Raw genomic sequence first — 25,298 nt, 5'->3', positions numbered from 1 at the left:
GAGACCTCTTTAATCGAGTGAAGCTTTAAGTGATTCATTCAGCCACGAATCACTGATTCAGTGACTCGCCCGACTCTATACAGAGTCCTGAACCATTCGTGTAAGGAAACGCCACTGTGTATTATTCAGAGATGGCCAACTGTTCTGCTGTTTATTTTATTATTATCATAGTAATGATTTCACTATTATTAATGAGAAAATAACGCGGAAGTTTTTAGCGCCTCGTCACGTGATCGTCAACATCCATGGCAACGGTTCTTTTTGTGTTGTTTTGAACTTCGCTCATTGGCATCTGATCTCGGCGTCCTTCGTGGCTACTGATTCCCAGATTATTGATTGTTGGATACATCGATTGATCGTCTGCTTCTCCCATCATTCAGGTTTGACCCTTGTTATCACACTGTGGTTTGTATTCAGTATGTCTTGTGTTCATTACAGGTTTCAGAGTCGACTCACCTACGACTCGCTCCAGTTTGAGGGCCTCAACATCACTGTGGGAGAGCTGAAGCGGCAGATCATGAGGCGCGAGAGGCTGAAGTTCTGCCAGCTGAAGATCAGCAAAGGCCAAACTGATGAAGGTGAGATGAGGAAAAGCCACTTAAACTATACTACACTAACATTAGATGTGTTATCAGACAGACTTGTAGAAGCTGACATGTGTTATCATGACTCTGATGGTGACATATAGTGATGTTTTGAGTGTTTTAAAATGCTAATGGCACTCAAAGTATACTATGGTAAATGATTATTAATATATAAACTTTATTTTGCTGTCAGAATACACAGATGATGATGCTCTCATCCCCAAAAACACATCGGTCATCATCAGACGGGTCCCTGCGGCTGGGCTGAAGTCCTCCAACAGAAGATTTGTTGGGTAAGTCATGTGAAATAAGCGCAATCGTCCTCTGATAGATGTTATATCAAGAGTTTGAGTCTGTCTGTGGTGTTTTAGTCACACAAGCTCCTTTGTTTTGTTTTGCAGACATCAAGCTGGACCATCAGCTAAATCTTCTCAAACAGGTGATTCTTCACTCCTCTCACTGGAGCAGCTGTTGAAGGTATTGAACAAATGATTAATTCACCCCACTGTGCTGCTCTGTATTGAACTGCAGTGTTTGCATTTGAGGCGTCATAATGACATGTAGTGCAGAATATCAATACACAGTTTAAAACACACAAACACACACACACACACACACACACACACACACACACACACACACACACACACACACAGCTACTTAGGCAGACCAGTAAAATAAAATTCTAATGTGCAAATGCCTGTGAAACAGACTGAGAATCTGGCTGAGGCAAAGGCATCAGAGGAGGACAAGCTGAAAGCGGTGATGTACCAGTCCAGTCTGTGCTACTACTCCAGCAGGTGAGCGTTCAGACACTGACAGGTTTGGTTTGTGAGAAATGTTAAAGCTGATTCTCATGGTTCTGATGTTCATCAGTGAGGCCATGACACTGCTTGGGCTTCTTCCACCCAACTATGTCTGCTTTCACTGTGGGATCCCAGGACACCACATTAGGCACTGCCCCTCTAAAGGGGTAACTGGGTTTTCTAAGCTTATGGTTGCTGTGACCTTGAGCTCTTGTCTCCATCAGTCAGATTGTTTGCTCTGTCGTTTGACTGTCACTCATGAATTCACAGGGCAGCAGCTCTGCTCCGCATAAGCGCATCCGGAGGAGCACAGGGATTCCCCGCAGCTTCCTGTTGGAGGTGGACGACCCAAACCGAAAGGGAGTCATGATGGACGGCAGCGGCAAATACGTCATTCCCATCATAGACGCGTGAGTAAACTGTACTTGGCATTGCAGCATGTTCTATTGTTTGTGAAAATCTCACATTATGTCTGCTTGTGTGTGTTTGCGCTCGATCTGTTCAGTGAGGCCTATGCTGCTGAGAAGAAAAAGAGGCCGTCCTTCTCCTGCCAGACCAAGCCGCTTTCCTTCTCTTCCTCAGCTGGTGCAGCATCTTCAGTCCAAGATGCCAGAGGGAAACGTTCCCGTTCCCCATCTCCACCAGAGACGCACGGCGACCAGAAGAGACCACGTCACTGAGAGACCTTCACCCAAGAGACCTGGAGCCGACGTGAGCACAGTGTATATATTGTACATAGTTTATGAATAAAACTGAATAAAGATTATAGCAGCATAAACTGTGGACTGGTTGACCTTCACACAATACAGAAACACAACAGAAAATGATCAACACATTAAGATAGAAATGATGAACAAACATGCTGCGGGAGAACCAGTGTGCTGTCCTGCTCACAATCTAAAACTTTTAGTTAAAGTTTATTTCAGAGGTGCTTCAGGGAAACTTTTTCTTATGAAAGGCCAAAAACTAAACTCGTCTGAGGGTGGTGGGCTGGAGGTAAATCTACCAAACTGTAAAATTGTCAATGTAATTTCCTAATTTATTATTATTATTCATTATATAATTTACATGATTCACTGAATACTGTAATTTACAACATTTCAAATTCTTTAATTGTATTAATAATTATACATTTTATAATGAATGAAAGTCTTACAATAAAACATGAACAATCCCATTTATAACACTAAAAATACACTTTGCCTTCGCTTGCTGATGTCTTCTGTAATGTTTGCTCTCCTTCAAGTGACTATTATTTTATTTGATTCATTCACCACATTTCATTGAAACGTTTAATTTCAGTTTGTTTATTTTTGTATCTCAACAGTTAAAAAACAAAGTTATGTTGGATTAGAAATGACAATCTCTGTTAAAGACTTTCCCTCAAAACTCCCCATCATTCTCCCTCTCTTCTCAGATGGGATGGAGGGCCAAATCAAAGGTTACCGTGGATTCACTTTGGCCCACGGCCCTAGTTTGGGCATCTCTGGTTTACACCGATGACATGCTCATCTAATCAATCCTGGCCAAACAAAATGTTGCAGCTCATCTGGTCTTCAATGATCCCAAGAGAGCCCACGTCACACCTCTCTTACCTCTCCACTTACACTGGCTGTCAGCTGAAGGTTCAAAACATCTCCACTTGCTACTTTCTACACTTGCCCCTCTGTCCAGAAGTGAGCACTGCCTCTTAGAACCATGCCATCAAGGATTTGGGGGTGTTTAACCCTTCTGTGCTGTTGGTGAAGTTTTGGTCCACTCTGGGCTGATTTTGAGGCTTAATTTACCAACAACTTTCTCTGTGGTTCAGCAAATGGGATGATTTTTGGTGACAAAGTCTTGTTGACACATATTTTGGGAAAATACTTTTAGAATTTTTTAAAAACTCAACAATACACTCTGAGCAAATTTACCACCCTTTCATTGTGTTCATGGCTGTTTTTGCCCAAATGATTTCCATTATTTTTAAATGCAACGTCATGACAGCGTATAATCATGCATTCTTGATTGTTGGTGGTTTTTCCTGTTGGGAAGAGGTAAGATTTGTGATTTTTACTGGTGATCATCAGTTACAGTTCAAAAAAGCTTGATTTCTTGCTTTTATTTGGTGTTTAGTGAGTGTGTGAGGTTGTAAGAGAGACTTTTACACACATATATTGATGTGTAGGAGAAAATAAAAAATAGGCACCTCAGCTGTTAGAACATAGTAAACATAGTAAGTGTACTTATGCATGCACTCTATAAATTGCAGTTTTACTCCACAGAACTCCATATAAAAGTCAGACACGCTTTTGCACGGGGCAATGTAAAGGATTTAATGGTGCCAACTGATGATCAACAGTAAAAATGAAATTTGACCTCTTCCTAAGTGGGAACCCACTAACCAGAGTTGCTGCTGGTCAAAAGGAGACCCTAAGATAATTTTTACTGCGGTGCTTCAGCAGAGAAACAAAAACACACAAACATATGTATTTAAATGTGTATTCATTTATTATATATAAAAATATGCATATAAACACTCAACATTAAATGTTTTATAAAATAACAGTTTACGTCAAACACTGACATGTCTTCTGCAGAAGGATTCCTAATTGCAAACATTTACAAAGGTTGTCATAAAACCCTGTCTGAAGCTGTAGAGATAGACGGTCCTCGGTGCTGCATGCTGTATCTGTAACGGTCAGCTGCTGGGCCCGGTTTTTCAAAAGGTTTAATCCGGATCAAATTGATCCAGATTTAGTAATTCTGTTTTTGCGATCCGTGACCAGGTAATCCAGCTTACTTTTTGAGCCAGTTTTTCAAAGCAACATCGAATTGGATCAATCTGATCCGGATAGGAACTTTTCAGGATCACTAAATCTGGATAACCAGTGCTCAAACAGGATAGGAAATCACTATCCAGATTTTTTGGATCAAAATGATCCAGATCCTACAAAAAAGATCTGAAAAACCCAAACTAAAGGTTTGATCTGGATCAAAACCAAGATTGGATTACGTGATCTAATCCGATTATGTAATTCGTTTTTTCTTTTAAAAAAAACATTTTCAAGATTTGATCCAATCCCTTATCCAAAATCCTAGTGGATTACTTTTAAAAAACCAGGCCCTGGGCCCGGTTTTTCAAAAGGTTTAATCCGGATCAAATTTATCCAGATTTAGTAATTCTGTTTTTGCGATCCGTGATCACGTAATCCAGCTTACATTTTGAGCCAGTTTTTCAGAGCAACATCGAATTGGATCAAACTGATCCGGATAGGAACTTTTCAGGATCACTAAATCTGGATTACCAGTGCTCAAACAGGATAAGAAATCACAATGTAGAACTATAGATATGTAAAGAGCGACAAGTAGAATAGCCAGCGTGGGGTCAACATAACTTTATTTTTTTTAAATGAAAACTTAATAAATATTAAATTAATAATAATAATAAATAATAAAAACAAGAAAAACAACACCGCATCCTCTTCCAGCATTCCACTCATCTGAGACCTACAACACTGTACATTGAGGATATTTATAATAAGTTTCAAATATAGATGTAAATAAAAAAAGACTTAATATCAAAAACTCCACAATAATCTCAGACTTCCTCATCTGATGTGGAGAGACCAGCTTGTCTGAGCGTAGCTTTTAGGAGGCAGATCTCATGTCCTTGGCCTTGGTTTGCTGCAGTTTGGTCAGAGTCAGTTGTTCCCCCGCCAGACGAAGCTGTGCTTCTGCCCTTTCAGTCTCTTTTTGCAATTGTTGAAAGAGATTTAAAAAATCAGTCATTGCCATTCTTTGCATTTTTTGTTTATTCTGTAATCATTGCATGCATCACTAATAAATATTCTAAAAAGAAAAATATTTTTCATTGTGATGAATATATATATCAATTAGAGACAAAATAAAATTGATTGTTTTTGGTCAATTTTCACAGCTGTTTGGGGGATTATTTTATGAGGCCAAACTCTTTCTACGTTGCTGGAGGCCTATACTGAAAGGCTAAATACATTAAAGCCAATAATCACTATAGCCTGACGGATGAACAAATAAAATTAAAACCTTATGAATAAATAGTATATATCGTAAGATACTGCATGATCCAAAAATAGTATTATTTAATACATTTTTTAAGTTTTCATTACATTTTAGGCATGAAATCCACGCTAAATCCACCCTTCTGATGGGATCAGTTTAATCCAGGTTTTTTGGATCAAAGTGATCCAGATCCTACAAAAAAGGTCTGAAAAACCCAAACTAAAGGTTTGATCCGGATCAAAACCAAGATTAGATTACGTGATCTAATCCGATTAGGTAATCCGTTTTTTTCTTTTGATAAACCCATTTTCAAGATTTGATCCAATCCCTTATCCAAAATCCTAGTGGATTACTTTAGAAAAACCGGGCCCAGGTGTCAATTTTCAAAACTCTAAATACAAAATTCACAACCATTGCTAAAATTGCACATTTTTTTGCAAAACCCTTAAATCTTTTTTCAAATGCTTGGATACAACACACACAAGTCAAAAATACTTTGTTCATTGAACTCAGATCACCTTTTCAATATAACACAATTAAACTTCAAATTGATCCCATTTCAAAATGCAACTCAAACATTACAATTGAAATAACCATGTATTCATTTACTTCACATGATGTTATTATCAACTGATACAAGCACTCAAAATAATAATTAACTGTTGCATTACTCTGGATGTATGGAAACTTTTGTACAATATTACATGTTTAGATGATGAAATAATCAGGATAGATCATATGACATCAGTTACCACAGAAGATGACCCAACTGAACTACATTATCTATAGATGACATCTTTATTCATCCTTCATTTTTTATATTTATGGTTACTTTGTTCCATGTACCACTTTTACAGACAATGTTTTTATATTTGACATTACTGTATGTATGTGAGAAAGCCCAATCACAGCAATATCAGGCCTGGATTCACATTGACAGAAGGTTGTTTCCAAGATTTTTGACTTATGAAAACACCACTGTGATGTAGAGGAGAACCAAACCCACAAGACCAGAAAGATGGAAACCCAGATCCTAAAATAGAAATCTGAAATATAGAAATATATGCAAATTACATATGTGACATAATAGTTCATAAGAATTTTACATATATAAAATGTCATACATGTCAAAATATTGCCATTTTTTACAGTTTTTCTTGTTTGCTTTGACCTGGTTAAAGAAACTAGGTTCCACTTCATTTTCATTTTCACTATCCCAGCAGAGCAGAAGACAGGTCTTGCAAATTTGTAAACCTTTTCTTATTGGGTTGACACATTTTCCTTAGCATTTTTCAAAACAGTTAACACAGATGTCATTCAAGCAGTCCAAACTCCATTGTTTTAGCTATGGTAACCAAACAGAGACCATCTATTCCTAACCATTAGACACTACCAAGATCAGTTTGAATTCACTGAAGCAGCAATTTGAAACTCCTACACTCAAGTCTTCAATTAGCAATCAGTCTGCAAACCTTATATAAATGGTGGAAGGTCTGTGTTGTTCTGTGCCAGCATGGATGGAGGAGGTCAATAGTGGCTATGTCCTATACTCCCAAAAGATTTGACTGTACATTGGTTTAAATGTGTTTAATATTTACAGTATTTTTTTATTTTTGTCTGTTTTTACAGTATTTTAGTTTTCAGCCACAGTTTGAAAATTGTCATGAATTCAATATAAATTTAATCAAAGCATTTCTTATTCTGGATCAAATTCTTTGCAAAAAGGCAAACTTGACAGCCCAAATAGAAAGACAACAAATGGCATTGGCAATAGGCTACAATGACAATCAATGGTGGTGCACTGACTTCTATATTTTGTATTTTGTTGTCCATTGTGTAATGATTAATTCAAAGAGCTCATATATCTGTTTGCAAGTTGTGTTGTTTTAAGGTAAAACTAGTTTTTGTTTCATATTTTAAATGTTTTGACACGATATGTGCCTTTTGCAAGCAAAATGTGTCATTTTGACCATGAGTGCTGCTGTTTAGGCCTGTGTGTCTACTGTTTTGAAAAGGTGGAGTTTCAGTTGACAACTGCATCCAAGCAATCGAGAAAAACTGTGACTATTACCGTACGTTCACACCGAAAGCGGCAAGAGCGTCCTAGGTCGCTCTGGCTGCCCTGGCGACAACGCTCTCTGCCTTCAGCTCCTGCGGCGAGAGCGTCAAAACTCGCTACATTGATCTCGTATTTAAAGGAGCCGTTGCAGCATATCAGTTACATTCCTGCATAAAACATGTTTCTAGCGTGAAAATGTTGCGCAGTTCTTATCAAATTCATACAACAATGGAAGATCAAGTTGCGTGTGGTGTGGCTTTGCTCTATTTATCCAATATGTGTCCATATGTCTGAAATATCCTGAAGCAGCAGTACTGTTTTGTACTGTCACATCGCGTGAGATTCCCGCTTTTTTAAGATAAATTTCTATAACATTAATGAACATCAGTAAGTCTCCAGTAACTTATTTAATGCATGTTCCTGTAGGAAAAAAATAGAAATAATTGGAAATGCGGCGACCGCAATAATCAAACCCTTGGGAACAACTGTGGTCGGAACCAAAGTTCACAGGTGATGGCGATGGACGTCTTCATTCTGATTGCTTGCCGCTGAACCGCGTCATAGCTCATTACCATAAAGTTGACTTCATTTCAACTCTCCTCGACGCTCACGCCGGCGAAGACGCGCCGCGCTGCTCCTCGCCACTTATCGCCGCCGGCTCTCATTGAAAATGAATGACTTCCGGCTACTTTGACGCTGTCGCCGCTTTCGGTGTGAACGTACGGTTAGAATTACAAATATAAACATGTATGTTACGTATATATATATATATATATATATATATATATATATATATATATATATATATATATATATATATATATATGATCTATTATGTTATATATTTTACCCCTAAAAATATTTTACCTATAATTTTACCTATATTATGACATGTTATAATAATGTAATTTGCACATGTTGCCATATATCAGCTTTCTATATGGGGATGTGCAGTGAGGAAAACATTACAGTAAACCTACATTATGATGGAATGAATAAAACTAGATCAGTATATCCACTGTCTGCACCGTTCCCTCTACACTTATGTATAAACCATCATGAAACCTGTATCATATATTTTAAACAACAATATTTAATGATTATTAATGATTGTTTATTGAAACAATGTGCATTTTGTGTGCTGGTGATCTAAAGTTGTGTTCCTGTAGTATTTGTATGATAATAGGATTATGTGAACCAATGATCCTGCTAATGCAAGACTTCCTTAAGGAAATGAATGCAGCATGCAGAGTTTTGAACACTGGAGAGTCTGTGTTAGTGACTGTTCAGAGTTTTGTGTCTAGAGTTTTGAAAATTGACATCAGGGTTCTGAAATTTGTGGCAAAATGATTGAAAAATACTGTAAGAGAACGGTAGTCAAGCACTTTTCATATGTATTTGAATTACTTTATAATGTGGAGTTAATTCAAGCCTTTCTGCAATGATGAGTCACACACAATGTCATTACAAAGTTCCTGTGCGCACACAGACACACACACATATGCGTTTTAAAGCTGATTTATACTTCTGCATCAAGTTTACGTGTATGGAGTATGGACACTGATGCTGACCTCTCAAAAAATAAAACTATATATCACAACAATGCGTATCGCAAACTCTGTGAATGGTCAGCTTGGTAGAGCTGAGATGTGTGGTCAGGGCTGAGAGCCATGGGAGAGTGTTTACAGGTGTTGAATCTGGTAAAGGAGCTCCATATGAAAACTTTTGTTTTGTGTTTACCTTATGATTAAAGTTGTTGCACATTCCCTGGTTACCAACTATGAATGAGTGAGTTTGAGCTACAGTATGTTGCATTAACAAGCAGAAACTCAACACAAAGGAACAAGGAAAACCTGTTGCCAGCTAGCATTTTGGAAGTGTTATTGCAGAGCAACACTAACAGAACACAGAAGTTTAAGTGCATGGCTTCACGCAAGGCATGTGCCATAGGTCACGGTGATAACTTGTTGCAGAAGTATAAATCAGCCTGAACTTTTCACTGTTTTTGACAGAAATGTGACAGTGAAACCCCTATATGACTGTTCATGTCTGTACACGATAAATGATTCTGTGTGCCTTATAGTGGGGGAGAGCGGGGACGAAAGTAACACTGGACGAAAGTAACAAAGGCCAGATAACATTGGCTTTGCAGGCTATGACAGCATATTCAGCCCGTTACTGTAACAGCAGGGCAGGAGTGGGATTTCTTTTCAGCCCTGGAGTTTCAAGCCTTAGACCGGCCCACCTCTGTTCACGACTGACTATATTAAAATAAGGTCATTTGCAATTCAGTTTCTAAAGACACTATCACGTCTTTTTCAAGGAAACAGCTGCTTTAGAACTTCAAATGTTTTTCATAAATATGAGAAGATTAAAGGGTAGCTAAATCTCCAAAGCTATACTTTAAACATCACATTGTCCCTTCCTGCAATATCTGAAAATATATTCTGTGCAAAATTATTTATAGATATGCAGTCTTTTATAACGGTGGTCACACATAAAAATCTAAATAAAATATGTACACCCACATAAGTAACCCAAACAGTATTATATTGTCCTCCTAACACTAAAAATGAAATAATAATAATAAAAATAACACTTTACTCAGGAGAGGTTAGAGCAGCAGCATCACAACACAACATGCTGACCACTGGACCACAATGTCGCTGTTATGTTGGTGAGTTTGGAAGAATAAATAAGTATTGCGCTGGTATCTGCAAGACTCTTTTAACCACAGTTTTACTTTCTATTGATGGCTTAATCTTTTTACCCCTTTTTTATATTTCTGATCAAGTTATGTCAGATTTATTAATGTAGTGAATCATTGGATTTTCATTGAGCAGGTGTAATATTCATTAATATTAATTATTCAAATTATTTTTTTCACTAAGGTGCCGCTGTTTAAGGTCGAATGCTAAATGATCATCATTAACCTGCCGGCTGCGTTTTGCTGCCTGCGAGAAAATAAATAAAAAGAGTGAGGCTATGGTCAAATAAATAAATGAAAAAAGTGCGACTGCTGAGAGTGCAAGCAGCTAGGGACACCGGCCCTCGCGGCCAAAAAACTTTCCCGGTGCTCCCAATTAGCCAATCCGGGCCTGTGTAACAGGTATAGAAATAATAGTTCACTTTATTTATAGAATTACACAAAATGTGTGTTTTACCTGAAGTGTTTATTAAGTATACCTGCTCCTTTAAATTTCTAAGAAAGCTTAAGTTTTCTAATTTCCTGTTCTGCACCCGCCTCCTCCTTTTCTGTACTGACTGCACATGGGAGAGGTGGGTGTCTGCAGCTCTAATTGATCTTAAATCATATTTACTTGACTTTTGAAGCCAGTTTTTATGTTTCAATATTATGTATAACTTTCTTTTTCACATATTTCACATAGTTCGTTATTTTTGTGTTTTCACTTTAATTGAGGTTTTGATTTATATTTGTCTGATTGAAGCATGTAAAAGTGATGAGGGCGAAGACACACTGTAAAATCTGTGCTTTTGTTTACATCAGGAGTGATTAAAGAGCCGTCACAACTGCTGATACCTGTCTGGTTATTCCCACAATAAAAAGAAAACACAATGCAGAACCCTTGATGGAGCTGCCAAATATCAGATGATGGGTTCAAAGTAACAATGTGTAAATTATGTTTAAAGTGAAATTCATTCAGTCATTCATTTTCATTTCGGCTTAGTCGCTTTATTAATCGGGGGTCATGCAGCATAAGTTTTACGCAGAGGATGCCCTCCCATGTTGCAACCCATTACTGGAAAACACCCATACACTACAGACAATTTAGCTTACCCAATTCACCTATATCGCATGTCTTTGGACTTGTGGGGTAAACCAGACCAACCAGTGAAAACCCACACCAACACGGGGAGAACTAAAGTGAAATTCTTCTATAATTTTTTTAAATACCACCCGATATTGATAGACCACACTTATGAGTTAGTAACCACAGCAAAACATATTTCTGTCTAAAACATCATCTTTTCAAAATACACTCATGAAATTGAGATAATTTCTGTATTTCTGTTTACAAATAAAATGTCTAATCTACAAATAAACTTTTATTCATTCATTCATTTTCTTTTCAGATTAGTCCCGTTGGTTCACCACAGCGGAATGAACCCCCAACTTATCCAGCACGTTTTTAGCAGATGCCCTTCCAGCTGCAACCCATCACTCGAAAAAACCAAACTTTTAGTTATTTCTAATTATTAACACACAGCCATGTCATTCATCTCAAAACCTTTATTGCTTCTTTTTTACTGTTAGAAAGATATATCAGAGTAAAAACAACTAGTGTAAAAGTCTGCGTCTCTCTGTGTCGCTCAGGCTGCACTGCAGTGTCTATTCACAGGCGCGATCCCACTACTGATTAGCACGGGGGATTTGACCTGCTCCGTCTCCGACCTGGGCCGGTTCACCCCTCCTTAAACGACCTGGTGGTCCCGAGCTCCCCCAGGAGCACCATATCGATACCGAACTTAACGCGGACACCCGATCAACATAGTCCACTGCAGCCCAGAAGCCCTGAGCTCAAGCGATCCGCAGCCTCAGCCTCCCAGTAGCTTGGATTACAGGCGCGCGCCACTGAACCCGGCGAGGACTGAGAAAATCAGAGCTGTGGAGAATCTGATCATCACTGGGACCTCTAGTGGAGGAAAACTGAATGATGAATAAAAACTGACTTCATAGCCTTATGACATTAGATAATACTAAACAGCAGTATGATCACAAATAAAAAAATTACAGTAATTAGTATCAACATAGTATTTTTGAACTAAAGATTATTATACCATATTTATTAGCCTTTACAACTCTTTATGAGTGCCACAACATTCTGTTTTCTGTATCAACTAATAAAATGTAATAAATACTGTAGTATACTTTAGTTTTTTTTACTACAGTAAAAGTGGTTTATTGTATCATAATACATATAGCTGTAAAAAACATATTACAGAATGGGTGATTTGTTTATATTAGGTGTGCATCTGCATAAAACATTACAAACAATCTACGAGCAGAGATAAATACAATATAAAATTCTGAAATAAAATGAACAGAGCTTTGTTGTTTTTCAACGAGTCTAACAGTATTCAGGTACAGTAATGTAATAATCAAATGTAAAATAATACTGCTATTGTCTTCATTTTTTTAATTAAATAAAATGATTTGCAATTAAAATGACAAATTATGCATTTTATTAGACCTAAAGCTTTTACAGTCGCAGGCCTCAGAAACACACGCAAACGCTAAATTATAATCCAGACTCAACCTTGTATTTCTTGTGATGTGACTATTGTGAATGATCATTGATGCTGAAATAATGCTCTGGGATAATTTATGTGAGCTAAGGGATAATTGACCCAAAAATGTTAATTCATAATCGGCACAATCATATTTATGTGGTGAACTATCCATTTAAGATTGTGCAAACAGTGAATCTCTGAAAAAGTAAAGCTTTAATGTTTTAATTTTCCACTTAAATACCAGTTCCTCATCTAACATTCATTCATGCAGTGAATAACTATCATTAACTGAGTTACATATTTATTATTCAGTTTACTCTTACTCATCCACTAACTGTGGTGTCAGATGCGGTTTTGACCTCCATCAGTGTTTTTAACATCTATAAGACTCGACAGAATCTCACACAATCTGTGGCATAAATTGATAGACTGTTTCAGCTTTAGCAGCACATCATGCTGAATTACTGATCCTGAGCTGAACATTGTTTATACAAGTACCACAAGTTATTTAATCTGGTCTAAAGACTAAAAAGCTGTTTAATATTAAAGATAAAAGGTAAAGTAAAACCACTTTGTCCTCTCTGACACTAAATATGTTTTAGCTGTTTTATGATTAAAAAATTATGTTTGTGATTATTAATCTGCAACCAACAACCTGCAGTATTTTATAATATGATGGCCTTTAGCGTCATTGTGCAATATATGAACTGTGGATTACACTAGAGGCCACATCTGCATCTGACACCATATTTAGTGACTGAAAAAGTGTTGATTCAATTAGTGAATGAATGAATGAATAAATGAGATACTCACTGAATGAGTGAATGTTAGTTGCTGAACTGCTTTTCTGTTGTCATTTAAAAGCTTTTCATTTCCTGATGAACTGTGGCCTATTTGACGAGATGTTTCGCTGTTAAACGGCAAATCATAAATAATTTAGTTATGAAAATATTGTTTCTATATGTATTAATCATTATATATATAATATATATGAGTCACTGGGCGTTGCAGGCACTGTTATTCAATGGTTCAGATCTTACCTCTCTGACAGATCATTCAGGGTGTCTTGGAGGGGAAAGGTGTCCAACCTACAGCATCTAAACACTGGTACCTCAAGGCTCTGTTCTTGGGCCACTTCTCTTCTCCATCTACACGACATCTCTAGGACCAGTCATTCAGAAACATGGATTCTCCTACCACTGCTATGCTGATGATACCCAACTATACCTCTCTTTTCACCCTGATGATCCCTCAGTTCCAGCTCGCATCTCAGCCTGCCTGTCGGACATTTCACACTGGATGAATAATCATCATCTTCAGCTTAACCTTGCGAAAACAGAAATGCTTGGAGTTTCTTCCAACCCGACTCTGCACCACAGTTGCCTTTAAATAGCACAACATTGTGATTAACTATTCAGTACAATAAACTTTACTATGTGGTTCTAAAATACTATAGTATTTAGTTTAAATAACTATATTTTATTTGGGACCGTACTGCTGTTTATTTTTATCCAAACAGTGCCATAAGACCAATAAAAAGTCAACTTTACTTCATCATTTATCATTTTCTCTATTAGAGGTCGCTGTGATGATCAGATTCTCCACAGCTCTGATTCTCTCAGCTCTCGCCGGGTGCAGTGGCGCGCGCCTGTAATCCAAGCTACTGGGAGGCTGAGGCTGCGGATCGCTTGAGCTCAGGGCTTCTGGACTGCAGTGGACTATGTTGATCGGGTGTCCACACTAAGTTCGGTATCGATATGGTGCTCCTGGGGGAGCTTGGGACCACCAGGTCGTGTAATGAGGGGTGAACCGGCCCAGGTCGGCGACGGAGCAGGTCAAATCCCCCGTGCTGATCAGTAGTGGGATCACACCTGACAATAGACACTGCAGTGCAGCCTGAGTGACACAGAGAGACGCAGACTTTTCTTCCAGGAGCACTTACACATACAAAAAAAAAGAGGAGAAATACTAATTAATCTCTTTCCCCAATTTTTTATTGTTCTGACCATTCTACATTTATAGGGTCATCATAATTGCATTATAACAGGCTTCATCAGGCAGTAAATCTTTTGGACTCTTAAAATGTTCTTTTGATTATCAGAAACAATAAATATCACACACTTCTGATCACTTCTACATTCACTGTAATCCACTGCCACAATCACACACACACACACACACACACACACACACACACACACACACACACACACACACACACACACACACACACACACACACACACACACACATTGCTGTATAATAAAGCTTTGAACTAAACTTTGGATTTGGATGAGGCAACTTTAATATTTTATTGATTTTAACACGTAATGAAGATCAAAGGCAAACATGAATGGATTTACATTATAAACGCATCAGGAAATGATGAGATTAGAGAGTTTTAAATCATTTTTAACACACGGAAATAAACTTTTGTAGAAAATAAATTTGAAGGTGGCTTTAAAAAAATTGTTAAATTACTTTAAAAACGAAAAAACAAATCGCCAATAGGTGGCAGCAAGAGACCGCTTTAATCGAGTGAAGCTTTGAGTGATTCATTCAGCCACGAATCACTGATTCATTGACTCGCCCGACTCTTTACAAAGGCCAGAATCATTCGTGTAAGGAAACGCAGCTGTGTTTTATTCAGAGATGTCCAACTGTTCTGCTGTTTATTTAATTATTATCATAGTAATGATTTCACTATTATTTATGAGAAAATAACGCGGAAGTTTTTCGGCGCCTCGTCACGTGATCGTCAGCATCCATGGCAACGGTTCTTTTTGTGTTGTTATGAACTCCGCTCTGTCATTGGCATCTGATCTCGGCGTCCTTCGTGGCAACTGATTCCCAGATTATTGATATTATTGATTGTTGGATACATCGATTGATCGTCTGCTTCTCCCATCATTCAGGTTTGACCCTTGTTATCACACTGTGGTTTGTGTTCAGTATGTCTTGTGTTCATTACAGGTTTCAGAGTCGACTCACCTACGACTCGCTCCAGTTTGAGGGCCTCAACATCACTGTGGGAGAGCTGAAGCGGCAGATCATGAGGCGCGAGAGGCTGAAGTTCTGCCAGCTGAAGATCAGCAAAGCCCAAACTGATGAAGGTGAGATGAGGAAAAGCCACTTAAACTATAATACACTAACATTAGATGTGTTATCAGACAGACTTGTAGAAGCTGACATGTGTTATCATGACTCTGATGGTGACACATAGTGATGTTCTGAGTGTTTTAAAATGCTAATGGCACTCAAAGTATACTATGGTAAATGATTATTACTATATTCAAACTTTATTTTGCTGTCAGAATACACAGATGATGATGCTCTCATCCCCAAAAACACATCAGTCATCATCAGACGGGTCCCTGCGGCTGGACTGAAGTCCTCCAACAGAAGATTTGTTGGGTAAGTCATGTGAAATGAGCGCAATCGTCCTCTGATAGATGTTATATCAAGAGTTTGAGTCTGTCTGTGGTGTTTTAGTCACACAAGCTCCTTTGTTTTGTTTTGCAGACATCAAGCTGGACCATCAGCTAAATCTTCTCAAACAGGTGATTCTTCACTCCTCTCACTGGAGCAGCTGTTGAAGGTATTGAACAAATGATTAATTCACCCCACTGTGCTGCTCTGTATTGAACTGCAGTGTTTGCATTTGAGGCGTCATAATGACATGTAGTGCAGAATATCAATACACAGTGTAAAGCAAACAACAATACACACAAACACACACACACAAACACACACAGCTTCTTAGGGAGATTTGAGGGTGTTTATTTAGAGCAAATCAGTGAAATAAAATTTTAATGTGCAAATGCCTGTGAAACAGACTGAGAATCTGGCTGAAGCAAAGGCATCAGAGGAGGACAAGCTAAAAGCGGTGATGTACCAGTCCAGTCTGTGCTACTACTCCAGCAGGTGAGCGTTCAGACACTGACAGGTTTGGTTTGTGAGAAATGTTAAAGCTGATTCTCATGGTTCTGATGTTCATCAGTGAGGCCATGACACTGCTTGGGCTTCTTCCACCCAACTATGTCTGCTTTCACTGTGGGATCCCAGGACACCACATTAGGCACTGCCCCTCTAAAGGGGTAACTGGGTTTTCTAAGCTTATGGTTGCTGTGAACATGAGCTCTTGTCTCCATCAGTCAGATTGTTTGCTCTGTCGTTTGACTGTCACTCATGAATTCACAGGGCAGCAGCTCTGCTCCGCTTAAGCGCATCCGGAGGAGCACAGGGATTCCCCGCAGCTTCCTGTTGGAGGTGGACGACCCAAACCGAAAGGGAGTCATGATGGACGGCAGCGGCAAATACGTCATTCCCATCATAGACGCGTGAGTAAACTGTACTTGGCATTGCAGCATGTTCTATTGTTTGTGAAAATCTCACATTATGTCTGCTTGTGTGTGTTTGCGCTCGATCTGTTCAGTGAGGCCTATGCTGCTGAGAAGAAAAAGAGACCTTCCTTCTGCCAGACCAAGCCGCTGTCCTCCTCTTCCTCAGCTGGTGCAGCATCTTCAGTCCAGGACGCCAGAGGGAAACGTTCCCGCTCCCCATCTCCACCAGAGACGCACGGAGACCAGAAGAGACCACGTCACTGAGAGACCTTCACCCAAGAGACCTGGAGCCGACGTGAGCACAGTGTATATATTGTACATAGTTTATGAATAAAACTGAATAAAGATTATAGCAGCATAAACTGTGGACTGGTTGACCTTCACACAATACAGAAACACAAAAGAAAATGATCAACACATTAAGATAGAAATGATGAACAAACATGCTGCGGGAGAACCAGTGTGCTGTCCTGCTCACAATCTAAAACTTTTTGTTTAAGTTTATTTAATGTTAATCAGAAAAAAATAAAACGCTGAACAGCTTTTATAGTATTCAATAGTTTTCCTCATAAAGGGGAAAAGTTCAAGAAACATGGAAGAAAAGGCGGCATGTACATATTTTTAAAAATCCATTGGAATGACAAAGATGTGCATGCTCTAATAAGTCATTTTGGCTGTGTTCATATGGTGTCCTTTGGTGGTTTCTATTGCTGTTGTTGTTTACTGTTCAGCTGACTTAAGCAAATAGATTTCTTTAAAATGTAGCTATTAAGGGAAAAAATAATGTATCTTTATATATATATATATATATACACATGGCCTCACTGTAGGAAGGCTGCTGGTGGGAGTCCCGACTGGGCCAGATGGCATTTCTGTGTGGAGTTTGCTTGTTCTCTCCGTGTTCATGTGGGTTTCCTCTGGGTGCTCCAAACCCATGTGCTATGCTGTAGGTGAATGAATAAACTAAATTAGCCATAGTGTGTGTGTGTGTGTGTGTGTGTGTGTGTGTGTGTGTGTGGATATTTCCCAGTACTGGGTTGCAGCTGGAAGGGTATCCGCTGTGTAAAAAATATGCTGGATAAGTTGGCAGTTCATTCCGCTGTGGCGACCCCAGATTAATAAAGGGACTAAGCTAAATGAAAATGAATGAATAAATTGATTGATTGATTTTAACAATTTTAACAAAAATATACAAACAAGTCCAGTTTGACATTCATATCTTAAAAACTGTCGAGGATAAATTACACAATAAAGCCACAGGCTGATTTCCATCAAGGTCATCGATATTCTTAAAAAATGAACGAGCAAATCATAAAGTGCAAACATCATCAGCTCAGAAACTCAGCACAACAAAAATCCTCAACTTCAACCGTAAAACAGCCATTTTTTAATTTCCTCTCTAAAAACTCTCAAATTGAATCTCTTTAAAACTCCTCGGCAGTATATTCCAAGCAACAGTACACAGAAAAGACTTTCTACCTGTTTCACTATTAATTCTACAAGGACAAATACCCCTGCTACTCGCTCTTGTAGAATGACAGTGTACCTCACTAACTAAAACTTAATAAGTAAATATTTTGGGACCATTTTCTTTAAAATCTTAAACACCATCACCAATTTCAGAAAAGTGACCCTTTTTCCAACTTTTAATAAATTAATTTGACTATAATATTCATTATTTAAATGTGTGTGTGGAAGTACTTTGATAACAATTCTGCAACTTATTTTGGGCCGTCTGCAATTTATTTTTCATTTTTGTGGAACTACTGCTGTACCAAAAGACTGCAGCATAGTCAAAGTATGACTGCACTAATGCACTAGCCAATATTTGTAAAGTTTGAAAATCTAAGAGCTCTGTCTGTCTTGCTAAAAACTTAATTTTAGAACTTTTGAATGGACTATAACAGCCATCTTCTCACCTGTCAAATTACTGTCTGAAATGGAACCTAAATATTTCCCTTCATGTTTGGGTTCATTAATTTGATGCTCTACTTTTACCTCTGATCTGACACATTTTCTCAGTTTCGCAGCTGAACCAAATAAAATAAATTCTGGTTTACACAAGTGTAAGGACAATTTATTAAGGTTGAACCATTAAGAGACTTCCTCAGTTTGTTTATTTCATTTTCAATAAATTCCTTCCTCTCATGAGACACAATTATTGCTGCATCATCCGCATTTAACAAAAGCTTTTTTGAACAGGCCATTTTCAAATCATTGATGTATATTAAAAAAGCAAAGGACCTAAAACACTGCATTGTGAAACCCCATAAGAAACGGTTGAATAATCTGAAAACACACCATTTAAATCTACTATTTGACATCTGTTTTTAAGGTAAGACTTCATGCATTTACAGGCCAAAACACCAAAACCCATTGCCTTTACTTTTAAAATCAATATCCTGTGATCGACTGTATTGAAAGCTTTTTGCAGGTCTAAGAAAACCATCCCACTTAACTTCCTTTATCCATATCGCTCTTTATATAATTTGTTAAATAAAAGAAACTGTTGAATCAGTGGAATTATTTTCCTAAAACCCGATTGAAACTCTACAATACGTCACATTTTAAACAATATTTTTCAATGTGCTAATAAATAACTTTTTCCCTCCCTTTTGACAAAGCACTCAAAATTGATACCAGCCTAGAATTATTAACCTCAAACCTACTACCTTTCTTAAAAAGAGGAATAACTCTTGCTTTTTTCAACTTTACCTTGACAAATAGAAAAATTGATAATATGTTTAACCATCGGAGTGACGCATTTAGGGAGTCTTTGAGGGAACTGCACTGGAATATTATCTAACCCTGTTGCTTTACTATTTTTAAGTGTTATTAATTTCTTAAATATATCCCCCTCCTCTATGTTATTAAACAAAACTTTCTAGATTAAAACTGCATTTGGCATAATACTCTATAACTAATTCATCAATAAAAATGCCATTTTGTACTGGAAGCTTTTTCGCCGTCAATATCAGGTGGTATTAAAAAAATAATTAACAATGTCATAGTCAGATATAATTAAAACAAACATGATGAAGCCAGTAAATCTGGTTGTGACCTACCCGTGTGTTACTTTTGTTTCTGATGGGGTCAAAAATTATAATGTGCCATTTATGTTTAAAGTAAAATTATTCTCTATATATATATTTTAATTTGATATATTTTCAATTAAATTCAATATATTTCTGTCTAAGGCATATTTTTAAAATATAGACATGAAATTGAGATGATTTTTGTATTTTTGTTTACAAATAAACTTTTTGAAGTCTGCTAGTAAACTTTTAATTATTACTTACTATTAATAATGCATAGTCATCATACATCTCTAAATCTTTATTTCTTCAGTTTTACAGTTAGAAAGACAAATCAAAGTTTAAAAAAAAAAATTAATGTAAAAGTCTGCGTCTCTCTGTGTCGCTCAGGCTGAACTGAAGTGTCTATTCACAGGCACGATCCCACTACTGATCGGCACGGGAGCTTTGACCTGCTCCGTTTCCGACCTGGGCCGGTTCACTCCTCCTTAAACGACCTGGCGGTCCCGAGCTCACCCGGGAGCACCATATCGATACCGAACTTAGTGCGGACACCCGATCGACATAGTCCACTGCAGTCCAGAAGCCCTGAGCTCAAGCGATCCGCAGCCTCAGCCTCCCAGTAGCTTCCCAGTAAACATTGGTCGGACGACGATGTGCTCTCCCCGGCCAAAAGATGTCGCTCTGCGACGGCATCAACTGTGTACTGATGGTCTGAAAGCGACGTGCTTTCCACAGCCAAAATTCGTCGCGAACGCACGGCACAAATGCACAACATGTCGTAAAATGCATTAATATATGCTTGTATACATTTAAACATGTCTATTTATATTTGGGGTTGCGTGTATTTACGATTTAATGTACATGTAGTTTAATATATACCATGCTGATTAAGTCCAAAAATGACGTCCTTTACACGTGCATTTATAGTCCATCATATACCCTTGCTGAAATTATGAAATATTAAAAAGTATTGCACTTACATCTGGGTATACACTTAATATATGTGTGTCCCAAGTGGGTTCGTGGACAGATTTCAGGCATCTAAACTCATTAAAAACAGATTTATCTTTATGAAATACAGAAATCACTTTTATTTACATCTTGTCAACTGACCAATTACATTCATAAAGTGTCCTGTGCGGTGAAAGGATAGTAAAGTCACTGTTTCTAAAACCATAATGCAATTATTTATTTTTTGCACCTAACGCTAACAAATCTCGCGATATGACAAACATCGCTGTTTTCAAATCTCATTTTCTTCCGGTTTTGTTCAGCACCACGAGAACATGAGGACGCGGCGAAAAGATGGACAATTATCACAAATCTCCTACCGTGTAAGTACAGTTTGTATTCGTTTAATAACATTATTGAGTTTTACTCGAAGGAACTGAAATAAATGATGCACATTGTCAGTAGCGATGTGGCGTTGCTTTGATTAGGCTAAAATTAGCCTTTATGCTAAAAGTAAGTCAGGTTTGGGCAATATGTCATGTTATTACAGCAATCTGGTGCAGTTTACCAGGGGTTCCCTACACTGGTCCTCGAAGACAGCTGGTCAACATGTTTTCCAGCATCCACCTGCTGTGTGTTCAGTCAGAGCTGAAAATGACCATTTCAGGTGAGTTTGGAGTGGAATAGTGTAGAAATAAAACATTTTAATAATGATAATAATGCACGAATTTGTTAGAAAACCTAACAAAAAGCTATACAGTATCATGCTATTGTAGATATGTCTCCAGCATTTACTACAATACCAGTATTAATGATTTATTTTAGCCTACATTAATAGGCTGTCATTAACAATAAGAGCAAAACTCATGAGCATGTATATAAAAAAAGTTATTTACTTAATATTTTACACTAACATAAAATGGTAAATATATGCATGTAGGTGTTATTAGCTCATGTGGAGGTTTAACAGGTAAAGTCTAACCACTTTTCTTTTAACTGCTCCTGTAAAATAGTTTTTGTACTGTAAATTAATTAAACTGCATTAAGGTTCAAATTTGTCTTGCAGGGTCAATAACAATCAGTCATCTGTCAGAGAGAATTCAAGACTCTTTCTCCAGGCCGACTGTAAGAATCATATAAGGCTTTGCATTTATTTATTTTCTGTTCATTAAATAATTGAATTATTACCTTTCTCACTGTTGTTTTGTTTGTCTGTAGAATTGTCTCCAGTGCAAATGATCCTCTGTCATCACACTCCCTGAGGACACTCCAGAGTAGGTGAGAAACTTGTTGAATGCTTAAAAGTTTATTTAGGTGTATAATGTGTATGAGTTCACATTTGCAAACCTAGAGCTAGTTTTATACCTGTGGTGAGTATTGTGATCTTATTACTGCATATTCTGATAAACGCTTTAGTAAATAATTGCAACTAGAAAAGTTCACGTCATCATGAGCCTGATGTTAGCTGCTGCTCTGTTACAGTAATTGTCATTGTGAACTCCAGCAGGTCTACATGTTCTGTTAAGAGACTGGATTCTGAGAGTGAGATCCTGTGAAGTGTTTATCAAAGTTAAAGAGAAGAACTGGATCTGTGTAAGTTTTAAATGTGACAGAATGTGTGTCTCTGTCTGTCTGGATCGCTCTGACTGTGATTTTGGTGTCACATTTAGGTTCAGCAACTGTCCGGAGTTGGTGGATGTTCTGTCCGAGCCTGATTAAAAGAGTGATAAACGGGTACATATTTATCTTGCATTGTTTGTGTTTATTTCTGCACAATATTTCAGGAAAATATGTTTTACTACCCCAACAATTAACCCAGCATTTTATATAACTAAAACTATAGATTTCATCTGTCATTCATCATTGTACGTCTCCTTATAGACATGCCTGTTTTAATGTTCAGATGTTTTAAAATGTTTGTACAGACTCAGGCTGTCAAGCAGACTGAAAATATTAAATGATAATTTTAGTGTAAGCCATGAATGACAGTCTTTGCTTGTCACAAAACTGTGGATGTGTGGATATGGGCAGTTGTAAAATGACGAGTAGTAGGGAATATGTATGTATTGACATTAGATATTGCTCTGCACATTGCTGTTCATTCATGAAACATGACAGTAATTCTTGATATATTGTAAGTTTTTAGTTTTAGGATCATACAAAATCATATTCTCCTTCCTCAGATGCCGTAAAGTGAGTCCAGATGCTACAGACACAGAAAAAGGTGCAGCAATGGAGGAACACAGCAAGCACCTTCCAGGAAGAGCTGGAGAATATTAGAAATAAAGACTCTAAAAAAACATTTCACTTGTGTTGTCCATATTTCTGTGTTGTTGTTTTATTTATTCTTATTAGATGAGTCTGTTTAACAGTGATGTACATCTGTTACTATATGCACAATAAATAATTTGCTTAATCGTAACACTATTGCATCCTTAAATAATGTATTACTCATGGTTTACACGTGATTACAATGCTATAAAGACGTTTAGGTATAACTGGACTGAAATTGGACCTGATTGCATTTCACAGCTTTAAATAATAAGTTTGATTATTTTATATGTATAATTAGGCTATTAAAACACTTATTATAAAGAAATAACATGTTTTAAAAGCAACCAGAAAACGTCCAGAACATGACATATTTTGACGTGCAGGGACCGTGTAGAAAAGACGTGCGATTCACGGCCAGAAGACGTAAAAGACGTCGGTTGGATTTTCATTTTGGCACTACTTTTCAACCAGGACGACACGTGACGGAGCGACGTCTTTTCAGCGGTAATCGGACGTCCAAATGTTTGCTGGGTTGGATTACAGGCACGCGCCACTGAACCCGGCGAGAGCTGAGAGAATCAGAGCTGTGGAGAATCTGATCATCACAGCGACCTCTAGTGGAGGAAAACTCACTTTTATAGAAGTGAACTAATGCTTTAATAGACCGGACGCTTTCAAGATGGCTTCTTGATCGCACGCGTTTCGTTGAGCTCCGCAATCCTAACTACTTAAACTGACCTGTTTAACGTTTCGCAAAGTGTATATTAAAAGTTAACTTGAACTGATATTATAGCGATCCGTTACAGACGACAATGGGAGGGTCAGAGAAAAGAAAAAGTGCAGGAAAAAAGGCTGGAAAGACCGAAAAGACAGAACATGCTAACTTGGCTAATCAAAATAGCAGTTCGCCGAGGGCCGAAACGTTGGATAAAATCCCTTCTAACGCATTGATTACAGACAATTTACATGACTACCTTCAGCAGAATATTAACTCTGAGGAACTTATGCTGGTAGCGGAGGTCGAACTTCCATCTCTTCCAGAAACTCCTTGTGAATCACCAGCCCCTAAACAACGCAGATGTGTGGGAAAAGATACAACGATCATCCTTTCCCAGATTTCGGACCTTTCACGTCTTGTGCAAAATAGGTCAGACACACTTGAGAAGCTGGTGGAAAAAAATTCTCAGATAGTAAATGAAATAAAATCCGAAGTCGGCGTCAATACAAAGCAGATCGCGGAATTAAAGGAAACGATCGAGTTCATCTGTACGGACGTAAATGCCATGAAAGTTGGCTTAAAAAAAGCTGAAAGGTGTATCGAAGAGCAAGAAAGACGTCTAACGTTGCTAGAAGGCTATTCCCGAAGGTGGAATCTGAGGATTCAAGGGATTCAAGAAAGAAGCGGAGAAGATGTTCGTCTCGAGGTCATTAAAGTTTGTCAGCGTCTCCTGCCGCAATTTAAAGAGAAGCTGTCTGATGTCGTAGACGTCGCACACCGTCTTGGCCGTAACAAACCTGGAAGCAGCACTCCTCGAGGTATTATATTTCAATTTACTTCACGCTTTTTTAGGGATGCTGTCTGGCGCGCCGCCAAAGATGCAGACTTTCTAAATGATAATAAGCTAAGGGTCTCCGAGAACCTGTCTCCTGCTGACAGAGAACGAAGACTGAAATTATGGCCCGCTGTCGAAAAAGCTCGTAAGGGAAACAAAAAGGCTCTCTTTGTCGGTGGCCGTGCCTTTGTGGATGGCGTTGAGATCTCGCCCTCATCCTAAATTACAAAGGAAAAAGTGGCAACTGCAACTGAAAAAGAAGCATGCTAATACCCCCTTTCAGTACAAAAGTACTCTCATTTTAATCTTTGTAAAAACTGGAACATAAGACCTGTTTAAATGTTTTATAATTTACATAAGGAACAGTAACGCCTTTCCCGTCTCTCTCTGGATTTAAATTTAAGATACTTTTCTTCC

General features: G+C 37.9%; 2 protein-coding genes across 6 annotated transcripts in view; both read left to right on the top strand.

Annotated features, from left to right (window-relative positions):
- Nucleotides 1-263: 263 nt before the first annotated feature.
- zgc:174354 overlaps nt 264-25,298 on the top strand; it is a 90,236-nt gene continuing 65,201 nt past the window's right edge. Inside the window, exons 1-7 of one of the 3 annotated variants that reach the window (XM_073915889.1) lie at nt 264-578; nt 778-877; nt 986-1,061; nt 1,296-1,384; nt 1,461-1,557; nt 1,661-1,800; nt 1,896-2,168. In XM_073915889.1, the coding sequence (XP_073771990.1) occupies nt 419-578; nt 778-877; nt 986-1,061; nt 1,296-1,384; nt 1,461-1,557; nt 1,661-1,800; nt 1,896-2,070 (837 nt within the window). In that variant the 5' untranslated portion in view covers nt 264-418 and the 3' untranslated portion in view covers nt 2,071-2,168. 3 annotated transcript variants of the gene reach the window in all.
- On the top strand, nt 15,518-23,347 carry zgc:91850. Of its 3 annotated transcripts, XR_012387053.1 has the most exons (13): nt 15,518-15,835; nt 16,037-16,136; nt 16,245-16,320; nt 16,558-16,646; nt 16,923-17,062; nt 17,158-17,360; nt 21,378-21,437; nt 21,605-21,721; nt 22,121-22,179; nt 22,273-22,332; nt 22,559-22,647; nt 22,725-22,788; nt 23,238-23,347. XR_012387053.1 is itself a non-coding variant. In XM_073916516.1 (7 exons), the coding sequence occupies exons 1-7, from the start codon at nt 15,676-15,678 to the stop codon at nt 17,327-17,329; spliced, it is 834 nt and encodes a 277-aa protein (XP_073772617.1). In that variant the 5' UTR covers nt 15,518-15,675; the 3' UTR covers nt 17,330-17,427. The 3 variants fall into 3 exon arrangements, 2 of the variants coding, with proteins under 2 accessions (XP_073772617.1, XP_073772618.1); XM_073916516.1 differs by lacking the exons at nt 21,378-21,437; nt 21,605-21,721; nt 22,121-22,179; ... (2 more) ...; nt 22,725-22,788; nt 23,238-23,347 and adding an exon at nt 16,723-16,819 and having other exon boundaries at nt 17,158-17,427; XM_073916517.1 differs by lacking the exons at nt 21,378-21,437; nt 21,605-21,721; nt 22,121-22,179; ... (2 more) ...; nt 22,725-22,788; nt 23,238-23,347 and having other exon boundaries at nt 17,158-17,427.

The sequence above is a fragment of the Danio rerio genome, chromosome 11 (assembly GCF_049306965.1).
Source record: "Danio rerio strain Tuebingen ecotype United States chromosome 11, GRCz12tu, whole genome shotgun sequence".
In the NCBI taxonomy this organism is placed as follows: Eukaryota; Metazoa; Chordata; class Actinopteri; order Cypriniformes; family Danionidae; genus Danio; species Danio rerio.
The sequence above is the reverse complement of the archived record's forward strand: the minus strand, read 5'-3'. Positions and strand labels throughout refer to the sequence as shown.

Coding starts and splice junctions, on each gene's coding strand:
- zgc:91850 (XM_073916516.1), top strand. CDS start 15,676: ATGTCTTGTGTTCATTACAGGTTTCAGAGTCGACTCACCTACGACTCG. Junction 15,836..16,036: donor CAAAGCCCAAACTGATGAAG/GTGAGATGAGGA, acceptor TTTTGCTGTCAG/AATACACAGATGATGATGCT. Junction 16,321..16,557: donor CACTGGAGCAGCTGTTGAAG/GTATTGAACAAA, acceptor CCTGTGAAACAG/ACTGAGAATCTGGCTGAAGC.